Source organism: Lissotriton vulgaris, chromosome 5 (genome assembly GCF_964263255.1).
Source record: "Lissotriton vulgaris chromosome 5, aLisVul1.2, whole genome shotgun sequence".
NCBI lineage: Eukaryota > Metazoa > Chordata > Amphibia > Caudata > Salamandridae > Lissotriton > Lissotriton vulgaris.
The window spans coordinates 1,738,556,615-1,738,568,777 of NC_141693.1; the positions used below are offsets into that span (position 1 = coordinate 1,738,556,615).

The 12,163-nt window shown below is 43.2% G+C and overlaps 1 protein-coding gene across 3 annotated transcripts in view; it reads left to right on the top strand.

Moving 5' to 3' along the window:
* Positions 1–9,270: 9,270 nt before the first annotated feature.
* FAM117A (family with sequence similarity 117 member A) overlaps positions 9,271–12,163 on the top strand; it is a 120,838-nt gene continuing 117,945 nt past the window's right edge. For 2 of the 3 annotated variants that reach the window (XM_086923979.1, XM_086923982.1), the window contains exon 1: positions 11,469–11,668. In XM_086923979.1, the coding sequence (XP_086780105.1) occupies positions 11,560–11,668 (109 nt within the window). In that variant the 5' untranslated portion in view covers positions 11,469–11,559. Of the gene's footprint in view, positions 9,356–11,468; positions 11,669–12,163 lie in introns of those variants that run through there. The other variant, XM_086923980.1, reaches the window with a different exon arrangement.

Below are 12,163 nucleotides of genomic sequence, written 5' to 3' on the forward strand. Positions count from 1 at the left end.
TGCTCTAGCAGAGGCATCTAAGAACGTAGAAAAAGGAGATACAATTTCTTTTTTATTAGATATGAAAGTAATAGAAATGAATCCTTATTACCCAAAAAGCATTAGAGAAACAATGCAATTTCTGTGGATTATTTTAAAGCTTTTCCAATACACTTAGAAAAAAAATAAAAAGGAAGTCAAAATTATACTCTCTATTACCTAAATGCAAAATATACATCTAGATTTATCCAAAATTAAGTAATAGATACTTTAACTAGCACGGTTCTCTCACAGATCAAAAAGAAGTACAAAAGTTGTGATTCAAAGAGTTTTTGTATTAAAATTAAAGGCCCTCGTGATAAATATAATATTAAAAAATCTGTCCCTCATGGTGCATTTTTTTAGCAAAACCAAACTTGAGGAGCATTTAATTGGTATTTTACAGATAGAACACTTAGATGCAGAATACACAGCTGATAGGATTTTAAACCCGTTGGATGCCTGTAATCTTAAACCTGAAGACATTTTACGTCAGTTCTATGATGGAGCATCAGTGATGAGTGGATGCAATGGAGATGTTCAAGCTGTGATACAGAGAAGATTGAATAAATATGTTCCTTTAAATATACTGTTACAATCATCAAATTCATCTTATTGTCATACATACCATCTAGAGTGAACCAAGGGCAAAGCAGTTAATATATGCTGTACAATTTCTTTCATTGTCCTTATGAGAGTTAACAATTTAACCCCCTGGCTGCGGCCGGAATTCCGCGCCTGTGCTGGACATTCCGATCACGGGCGTGGTCATGACGGCCCCCAGCCGTCATCAACACACGAGCACCGTGAATCATGGCGGCTGGGGGACGTCATCAGCACCAAAGGGGTTAATGGACCGACCCTCAAACGTTGGATTGAAATTCAATGAACTAGCCATTATGATGTTACAAAATATGTGGTTGAAAACATTGACACGATTTCTGATCTTATATCAGCCATTTATCATGATGATAATATTGCATACTGTAGCATCCTACCTTCCCATGTTCCATTAGAATTGTTATGGTTCTTTCTTTCCTCAACATTCTATATACTAGAGATGTACAGTTAGACTGAGCACTTGTTGTTGGTGGTTGTATAAGCTGTCTCCTGCCAATAAACTACTTTCAAACTTCTACCTGCCTCTGTAAGTTACAACATAATCTTGGCGACGAGGATGGGATATAGAAGCAAGAGAAGCAAGAAAAGTAAAGAATCCACTCCTTCAAGATTTTTTTTTCAAACTTCTACCTGCCTCTGTAAGTTACAACACATACTAGCTTACACGTCACTCGTTGCTGCGATCTCAGAAGAAAGGAAACTTGTTATGATAACATTTAATTTACATTGTGTCTTTTTTATTGAAACTTATTCATTTTAATATGGAAAACATTTTAAAGTGTTGTTTTAATTCTGTTTATTTATTCGAGTGCATGTGGATACACGGTATTTGTTGTTTTTCCGTCTGGTGCGTACACAAATAAATCAGAAGGTTTTCTGACGCGTGAGCTGGCCACATACAGTTGTCCATGTGAGAAGCACGGATTCTCAAAATCTAGTCCACACACTTGCAGCGATTGTCCTTGTGCTTTGTTGATGGTCATTGCAAAAGCGAGTCGCACCTGAAACTGTAAACATTCAGTATTGGAAAGATTATGAGGGGCCTGGAGGGCCTGAGGGCCGATATTTAACAAATGTATTTATTTATTTATTTTTTGCCAGAAACCTTCGCTGGAGTGTATTCAACAACTTTTAACACATTTTTTTTTTATTGATTATTTATTTATTTTTTGCCAGAAACCTTCGCGGGAGTGTACTCAACAACTTCCCAAAGTTTCATGCCGATCGGATGAATGGTGTAGTAATGCATAAAGGACAAACAGACATACTTTAGTTTTTATATATATAGATAGATGATTCATTGCTGTGATACTTGAGGTCTGAAAATTTGCCTAGGCCTAATGCAGTGATGACCCTTACTGAGCTGCATTTTTTGCTCTTCAAATACTAGTTCTCGTACCTTCTTGCTTGTGACACCTTTAAAAACTAAAATTTTGGAAACAGATAGGAGATCCTAGCAAGCTTACCTTGGCTTAACTACATTGCTTTGTGGTACACATAGTCTGCATTTTCTTGCTAACACTATAAGCCTGCATGTTTTCAGGTGCAGTATGGTTTGTTGGTAAAAAGGTAGGAAATATATGACAGTTTTGGATATGAAAACTAAGGTTTTTTGGGAAGATTTGTAAACAGAAGCCGTTATGAGCATGGTAGATATTATCATAGAAATCTGCCTCGTTTGAGTAAAGAGAGGCAGGTAGGTGGAAGGGTTGCGAAGGGCAAAATCAGTGTCAGCCCCAAAAAATGGGCAACCAGTATTTATGTGCTAGTTTAAAAACTCCTAAAACATTTTGACCATTTGGAAAAACGTGACAGTAAAAGTGTTTTGTTTGTTACAAATAGGAAAGTTTTCAAAGAATCTGATCCAACGCCCTTTGTTTATCCAGCACATCTTGGTATAATATAGATAGGAAGGTCAGGTGCTTAATGCACTTGCTGCAGAGATCTGTATGTGATCTGCTGATCAGATGTTTGGCCTATAAAATATTCTGGAGGGTCAATGCTCTGCTGCAGTGAGCTGTACATGCCTGCCAATTTTGAAACATTTCGACCATTTAACTTAGTGTTTTTGGGGTGCAAACCAATTGTTGGTGAGTTGCGAATGTCCAAGCAATAAATAAAGATGCCTTTAAATTCTGTATTTATCTTGTTACATATGCTGTGCTTCAGAGACAAAGGTCAAATGTCAGACTTGGTCTTCTGCTGCTTATTTTGTTTTTAACATGGGGACAGCTGTTTACAAACTCTTCTCACTTTACAGTACAGTGGATTATGTGACAATCTAGCTGGGGAACACGAAGTGTGAAAGTAAAGGCTATAGAATGTCATTTTTTCATAACTCACAACAAAATATATATACCTGTAATTGAACTGGACACATTCAGCAGTTAGGAAAGCAAACACAAAGCACATGTTTTTGTTATTCTGAAGTGTGAAGGAAATACATATTTTAATAGTTCAGAACAAATGAAGACACTTTACTTGGTGATGCACAAATAATAAATATTCACTTAAACCCGATTTCACACCTTCGCATTTGTGTGCAATATATTTTTATCAGTAAAACTGTATGTCTGTGCAAGTTTAGTGACCATGTCAGAGGAAAAGGTGCTGTTTGTAAATAACAATCCACTATCACACAATGAGTTAGTTACATTAAAGAATTGCCCTCAGATTTTTTGTATTTTGTCACGAGCCAGGGAGGGTCTTGTTCAGGAAATGACAGTGCCCCAGTGAGAACTTTAAGCAAAAAGTTGAATGGTTGGGATCGGAAGTTCAAACATATTCATAGCTGATACCTTCCAGTATTTTTGTTAAAATTATATGCGCACCCTATCACAAAGGCCAACTCATCTTGTCAAAATTATTACTATGGAAGGTCTTTGCTGTTGTAAAATATGCCTCAATCCTAACATAAACCCCACGCTTTCCTGAGAAATACCTGGAATAGGTGGATTTTGCTCACAAATTCTTTAAAATCTAACTGGACATTTCAGATTTCTTCACTCTTAAACTTGCTTTGCCACCTGAATGCAAATTAGCAAAGAGCTGCAAAAAGTCTATGTCAGGACCGAATGGTTCGGATTATGCTTTCTCTTTCTTCGCTGTTTATTAACAAACTTTCACTGCAGCCAATTAAAATGCAATATTTGAAAAAACTTTATTTCCCAACATCCCTCGCATGACATCATCAACAGTACACCAATAAGCCCACTACTCTGCCGATATCAGGGCCGGACTGGCCGTAGCGGGCACCGGGCGTTTTCCCCGGTGAGCCGCTAGGGTGGGGCCGATTTTGGGTCCCAGGAGGCTGTTTTTGTTACAGGGCCGAGCCGATTTTGCAGCATAGCTGTAAAATCGACCCTGTAACAAAATCGGCCGAAACTGGCCCCAGCAAACAGCTCGGCTGCTCCCAGGGGGCCGGCCGAGCTCTTCCAGGGCCAGTTTTGGTTCCCAGTCCAGCCCTGGCCAATATAGTGACCAAGCGCTATTTTTATTCCTCTTTCTTTGCTGCTCCGCTCAAAGATAAGTACTTGTTGCATTTCTCTGATAACATATATAACATGTCAATAAGTGTTTTGTGTTCCTGCGTTTATGGTGCATGTACCGCGCACCCAATAAGCTTACTGCTGCTTGACTTGCATGCAATGTGGGTGCTTAGGAGGCGGGAAGTGGAGCGTTTGTTGCTCGGACTATTGTCCTCTCTCTAGCTTGCCACATGCACGCTACTCGCGCTGTGGGATACCCTTGCTGTATCGGGTGGAGCTTAGCCACGCTGCCTCGCAAGCAGAGCACCTGTCTCTCCATTCTCTGCCTCTTGCACACGATTCCCTGCGCTCATGTGGGAAAGTTACATGCTCTATACAGGCTTTACCTGAGGGGTATTAGTGTCACCTTTCTGTGCCTCCTGCGGCTGCTCTCTATACTATCAGTGATCGGGGCTGCCCCCACACCCACCTTCAGCTGCTTGTGCCAGCAATATAGTGGTTATTTGCCTTGTGCTCTACACTACACCAAAATGAAAGCCAGTTTTTTGCTGATGAGGAAGAATTCGATTTAGAGGAGGATCAGACCCTCTTTGAAGAGAACCTGGCGGACCCTTAGATGCCTTGGCGACACACTCAGTGAAGAGGGCTCTAGCAGCCGCTCTCCAACCCTTTACTAGCCATCTCCAACTATGTGCCCTCAACCCCGTCCCACCATCTGGTCTCCCTCATGGAAGTAGCATTCCGCATTCCAAATACTGACCTCACAATGCCATCATGACGCAAATTTTGTGGTTCTTCACCTCAGACCATGCGTACTCCACACACAACTTGCCACCAGAGGCGGTAGCCCCTGCACCGTCCAACTGCCATGATCCGGACTCGGACCCTCCCTCTTCACCTCCCTCTGACACCGATGACTCTACTTACCCACCTCAAAAGCGCTCAAAGTCCCAACACAACTGCTCCCGCCCCTCTACCTCTGCCCAGCCCCCTCCTCTGCACTCGACTCCCCTGGATTTTGACCCAGAGCCCATCATCCACCCTCATTCCTCAGCCAGGGCTCCCCTTTCACCGGTCACAGACTATGTCCATGGCCGCATCCGTAAAGGATATGACAACGCAGTTCGCAATTGACTGCGTTCTGAAAGCCCTCGTCCCGACATCACTGATAAAAATTACAGATACCCCTGAGCTAGACCCCAATCTGGTAAATTTCCTGAAAAAATCATCTAATGGAAGGCATGTTAGGATAAGGTTCTCGACTTGACAGGGCCCCTTTGCAAAATATTGCAGATGGCAGTTACCACTAAAGAATCATACTTCTCCTTCGACCGACATATACTAGCAGGATGGACCCAGAGAGCATTATGCATTCTGGGAAATGCTAACTGCGCCATTTCAGCAGAGCGCCGCAGATCAATTCTCACTCGTATAGATCTTAAATTGGCAGAGCTACCAATGCTGAACTGGGCCCAAAGACCAATGGTCTTCTCTGTAGAGGCAAATTCGTGAGAGATATCGGTAAATTCATGCAGACCTTTACTGCGTTAGACAAAGCGCCTTTTTGGACGGGCCAGTGATACAGAGGGTGGTAGACTGGCCATCCATACCCTTCAGGCCCTTCCAGAGCTTACCAAGGCAGAAACCACTTGTGGTCACCTGGGCATATAAGACACCTAGTCAGAAGTAGTGTTTCTCAGGATTTTAATGGCCCACCTAAGCGTTACAGTGGTTTTCTAGATAGATGAAAGGTTATGGTCTTTAACAAAGTATAGGGGAATTTCCTTTCTTGACAGGGTAGCCAATGTCCATGTGTTTTAGTGTTTTCTCTCCCTTTAGTCTGGAGCTGGTGATTGGATTTGTTTCTCCTCTTTTCAGTCATCCCGCCAGGTCAGAGAAGGAATACGTGGCCCTCAAAACAACAACAAACAATAATCAGTATTGGTGTCCAAACCCACTCTTCGGCCTGTACCGTCACCTTTACCCAGGACATGTGCTATTTGAGCCAGTAAGTGACAAAAAGGGTGCATCTCTCCCCTATAGTGTCATGCAGACGCAGGCGCTTAGTGTCCCGACCTCCACCACCCTGTCGTGAGATATTGAATGAACAGTACTTACCTCCAGCCAAGGCCCACCTGGGTCGTGGCAGTAGGGGCCTCACCGCCCTCCTCCTCCCTGGGTCGATCAGACCTGCACACGGTGCCTATAGGCGGTAGTGTTGGTGTTCCTTCTCCTGTGACGTCTTCTTCCTTCAGGCTGGTCGGTGATGTCTCCGGTGTCTCTTCTCCCACTCGTGTCCTTCGCATCAGTGTTCTCCTCTTCCTCCTCGATGACCGGGATACTCCCACATTCCTCTTTTAGACATTTTGGTGCCTCGCCAACTAGACCGCCGACTTCCTTTTCCGGGTTGCCGGTCGCGGGTGCCATCTTGTGGATGTGGAATTACACCACTCCTACAATGCAGAACACATGCTCTTCTTTTTATCCCCCCAGAGGCCGTGGAGAGCACAATTGTTACAACTGCGGTCCACCCCAGAGGCCAAGGAAACTACAACGCCTCCTCAGGCACTTCAGGTAAACCTCATTTCTCAATCCTCTGTCCAAATGGGGGGAAGATGCAACAGTTCTTCCCCATCTGGGAGTCTATCACACAAGTCCTGTTGGTTCTGGAAACCGTCTCCGGGTTCAAAATAGAGTTCTTCGGGATGACCCACCAACCCTTCCTCCCTCACCCCCTCCTTTTTTCCTAAAAGATCAGTCTTTTATTCAAAACTAATTAGACCAGTTGTTTCAGAAAAGGGCAATCGCAATCTGTCACCCCAACTCCTTGGAGTTTTGCAGCAACATCTTCGTGGTCCCCAAAAAAGGAAAATGCTCTCGCCTGGTCATCAATTTGAAGGTGTTCAATTCCTGGACTCCATACTGTCACTTCATAATGGAGGGGATACATCTCCTCAGAGATCTCCTCAGTACGGGAACTGGGTGGTCCGCATCGACCCGAAGGATGATTTTTCCCCTCTTTCCGCAAATTCCTCCAGTTCAAGTGGGACGGTCAATGGTTTCACTTCAAAGTCCTTCCCTTCAGTCTGTCCTCTATACCATGGTGCTTCATCAAGGTGATGCACCAGTTGTGGAAAAGCTTCGTGCCAAAGGAGTGCAGCTTATCATCTGCCTGTATGACATCCTCCGATGGTGCAGGACAAGCAAATGCTATTGACCCATCTTTCTTGGATCTTCCAGTTGCTCCATGATCTGGGTTTTCTGGTCAACCTCCCAGCGCATAGAATTTCCCAGATTCCAAATACACTTGGTGTTCTCCCTAATTTCTCTACTTCAACTTATATTAAAACTGGTCTAGAAAGAAATGTAAGCCGACCTTTCCAAAGACAGAGTCTCTTTGAGGGTTCTAGCCAGGATCGTGGCCCTGTTAGCCTCATCAATCCAAGCAATATTCCCAGCTCTCTTACACTTCCGAGTCCTCCAGCGCCTCAAGATCCGACATTACAACTCGGTCTTTCTTTTTCAGACACAATGAGTCTCACACCGGACAGTAGAGCAGAATTGCTTTGGTAGCGCAAACACATGATGTCCTGGAATTGCAGAGCGATTTTCAGCTCCCGGACAGATGTGGTCATCGAATCCAACACCAGCCAATGGGATTGGGGAGCCAGATACAGAAATATTTCTACTGGTGGGTGATGAAAGCCAGAAGAATTGCATTGCCACATAAATTGCTTACAGCTGTTTACAGACTCATTCACCATCAAGAATCTAGTGCCCCACACCTCCAGCTGTTGTGTACTATTGAGAATGGGCAACATCTCTGCAATACAGTATATCAACAGACTGGGCAGGACCAAATCCCAAATGCTAGTGGAGATTGCGAAAGACATTTGGTACAATTGCCTTCAGCACCACATCACAATGAATGCGGTGTATCTACCAGGGCGCGACAACATGGTAGTGGACTGGACTTCCCGGCATCGCTGGGATTCCAGCGAGTGAAGGCTTCACCCGTCCATAGTCCTAATACTCCAGACACAGTGGGGTCTGTGCGACACATATCTGTTTGCCTCTGGCCTTTTCAATGAACCTCCATTAATAATTACCATTCTGCCATCTCCGCACAGCATATCTTGGCGAATAACATACCCATGGGGTTTCATCCATTAGTGAGCGGGTCATGCGATGCATTTCCGTAAGCACTCCCCGCATCCTAAATACGAGTATTTGTGGGATGTGGATATTGGCCTTTCCTTCCTACAAAAGTGGTCAGCTAATTCTGATCTTTCCAGGAAACAACTTTTGGTTAAGCTGACTATGCTGCTCTACTTGGTATCCTGCAGGAGAGTATCTAACGTAAAAGCACTGGATTTAACAGGTAAAGTGTTTACTCCCAATGGGGTTTCTTTTACCTTATCCAGAATGACAAAGACTGTTCTAGATAGATATTATAACTGCAATGTCCAAATAATCCTAAATTGTGTATTGTACAATGGTTGAAAGAGTATGAAGACCGTACTAGAGAATTTTGACAATCCATAGGTGGTTATTGATTTACCTTCAAAAGTCTTTCAATGCAGTCTTAGCAAGATGGGTGAAATGGTTCTTGGGGGAGGTGGGTGTCGACATTACAAAATTTGGTGCTCATTCAATCAGAGGTGCTATGGGTTCGAAATCATTTCTCCTGAGTTCCCAATTGCAGGACATTAAGAGGGCCACCGATTGGTCCTCAGAACATATCTTTAAAACCTTTTACTGTAAACCTATTTTGGATGTTGCCTCAGTGGTATTAGATCAGTTTTAAACAAGCATAATCCGAAGCTTCTAGTCCGGATATAGAATGAGAAATATTCTAGCTAACATGTATAGAATTTTCAATTGTATTAAGGACTCAGAGATGAGGATTATCCCACCCGGTGCATAATACAGGTGAAGGATTATGGATTTTGCACAATGTTTCTACCAACCCTTATCTTGATTATTGACATTGTTGAAGTTCTTTCATTAATAGATCGAGTGATGACTGTCAAATTTATCTGTGGTAGGCTGGCAATTATGCGTTATTACTTTTTCAGGTTCTGAACAGAAAATGGATTGAGCAGGTTCCAGCAGGTTGATCCTGGGTTCCAGTTACAGTTTTGGATGTTCCAGCAAGATGATCGGTTTTAGTTCTCCAGTCGAATGGGCAGTTATTATTCCAGTTTGCAAGATTACAACACTACAAGGTAATGGAGTGTTCGCCGTCGCTGGCAAAGAAAGAGGAATGTAAATGGCACTTGGTCACTATATCAGCAGAGTTGTGGCCTCATTGGTGTACTGTTGAAGATGTCATGAGAAGGATGTTTCAGAAATGTCGTTTTTTTTTATATTGCATTTGAATTGGTTGGTTGCTGTGAAAGTTTGTTAATAAATAGCGAAGTAAGAGACAGCATAATCCTCGCTCCGAGTCCTTAGTAGAATTGAACATTCTAGACCCGTTAGCTAGAAAAAATGTCATTCTCTCTCTGGAAACCTTTGAAAAATGAGTGTGCTGTACCCCCTAGTTATTTAGGGGCCCAATACTCACTCATGTAGTGAAAGAAACTTTTAGAAGTCTAAGGATTTGCTTGTTCTAAATCGTACTTGCACCTTTATGCTGTGAAAATATCCTCACAGTGTGATTTTAGATGAGTAACCCAGCTGTTAAAAAGCCATCAGATTACTCCTTTGTATGTAATACTATAGGTCCTTACTGGTATTTCATTGCAGTCAAAAACTGTTGAGAGCAGCTTGGCTACGCAACTTAACTCTCTCATCAGAAACAACATGCTAAGGGAAAACCTATCAGCCTGAAATTGGGATGTAGCAATAAAACTGCTATTGTCGCTGTAGTTGATGATACAATTGCATTTTTGACAAATAAAAAAATTTAAGTTCTCTTACTGAAAAAAACAGAAACTCCCAAAACCAACTGGAATTCAAGAAGGCTGCAAAGACTTGGCTCTTTCTGTTATGATTTCACAACAACCAGACAAATCAGATTTTTTTTTTTGCAGATTTATATAGCGCAAACTCGACCCGAAGGTATTGGAGAGCTTTACATGAGCACCGGTTACGTGTAAAACATCTAAGAGGGATGTGCAACAAAGATCTTCGGATCCTACCCACATGAAATTGTAACAAATTTCCCAAAGGGTAATACTCAAACATGTCTCTCTTCTGCTGTACACCTGACTTATGCACAATGCCCTTGCAGAGACACTGCATGAATGGGTTTTCTCATACATGCAGAGTACCAAAGCCCTTATCATGTGACCACTGCCCTCGTCTTGTAGGTCTTGGCTAGACAACACATGCTCTGTCTCTTAGAGACATGTACTCTCAAATTAAAGAGTAGCGCTATGAGGCGATCAGTGCTGACTGCGTCATAGCACTTTTCCCCATGACTTTCAGCCATGCTGAACAACAACAATGCTGCCTTTCAACATGGCAAAAAGATATTGACAACGCCAATAGCTGTTAGATTGCAAAAACCTATTGGCTATTGGACCGGGCCCAATTAAAGACATGAAAACTCCCAAACCAAACACATTTCTGCCATTCTTGGGGGTATGGGATGTTTTTAATGTGTGCAGTTATTCTTATCAGTACACTTTTGGGACTCTTTAGGTAAGCCGCAGTATTCTACAGAATATTTGTTTATAAATGTGTCAAATTGAGGGCGTTAGTGGCCGATTAGCCCTTTTGGCGTTTAGATTAGAGAAATAAAAAGCCAACCAGGAACCAGGACGCCCACTGACTTTCATAGAGCTTTGGTTTGTGATCATAGTACACACACTTCAAGTATGGAAACAATAGAGACACATTAGATGAATATGACCGCCATCTTTAAATATGTTTTCCTTCATGAGAAGTGACGGTTTCTCCATGACTTCAGATTTACATTTTCGGAAGAGAATAACTTACTTTTACAAAAAAAGACATATTTTAACAGATGAAATCTCAAACATTTATAATTTAGTTAAAGCTTTTTAAATGATTTATATTATTACTACAATCCAGAATTCTGTTATTATAAAGTAGTTAACAAATACATGTTTATGAAGTTATCTTAGGCTGCTGTCTTTGAGCTATCTGAGTTTTACAAAGGTGTTCGTTTTTCCCCAGAAAAATTGAGGCGGTTTTTAGGGAAAGTCTCTGTCGAGCGTGTCCTTCTTTAGTCTCTATCACAATGTGCTGAAAGTCCCGGCATGGCGTTCCGAGTCACAGTGAGGTGAACGCCTCTATCACAGGAAAGGGGTGTGGCGGTATTTGAGTAAGGGGCGCGGCGCTTCAAGGCCACGCCTTAGCGTGCGGGTATTAAATCGGTGCCAGGGGCTTTTGTTGTTGTACGAGGGCTGGCGAAGCTGTCTTTGTGCGTAGCTGCTGGGTGTTGTGTGGCCCACTGTTCATGGCCTCGCGAGGAGGGAGCAGCGTCTGCTCGGGTACTGGCCTCCGGGCGCAGCCCCTAAGGGCCACAGTACCTTTCCAGCTTCGGGGAGCCGAAGGGGCCCGGGCAGGTAATCAGGGGGCCACATATGTTATGACGTCAAACAGCTCCGACGAGGCTAAGATACACGGGGTGGGCGGATGGTGCCTGGTGTGGCCACATGTATTTATTTGGTGGCAGGCAGAGCATGAGAACACGCTGATGAGAACTAACGTAGATAATAAATGTCTGCTGTCTCTTTGTAAGTGGGGAAGTATAGTTTAGAGAATTTAGTGGACAGTGCGACAGGGCCTGGAGAGTCGCGTTGCAGGTTATGAGACTGAAGAAAGGAGACGGCGTGAATAGAGGGATGCAGGTTACGAGGGCCCCAAACTGAGTTGGGTGGGCACATAATGAGTTTCGCCAAAGATGAGATGGACAAGTGATTCATCTCACTGGACATGAGGGCACAACAGGTGGGACCAGGAGTTGATGGAGACAGGTAATAAAGGATACTGGAGATTAGGTTGACCAGTACTGAGGCCAGTTAGAGGAGAGATGGCAGGACAGGACTTTAGTGTTGGAG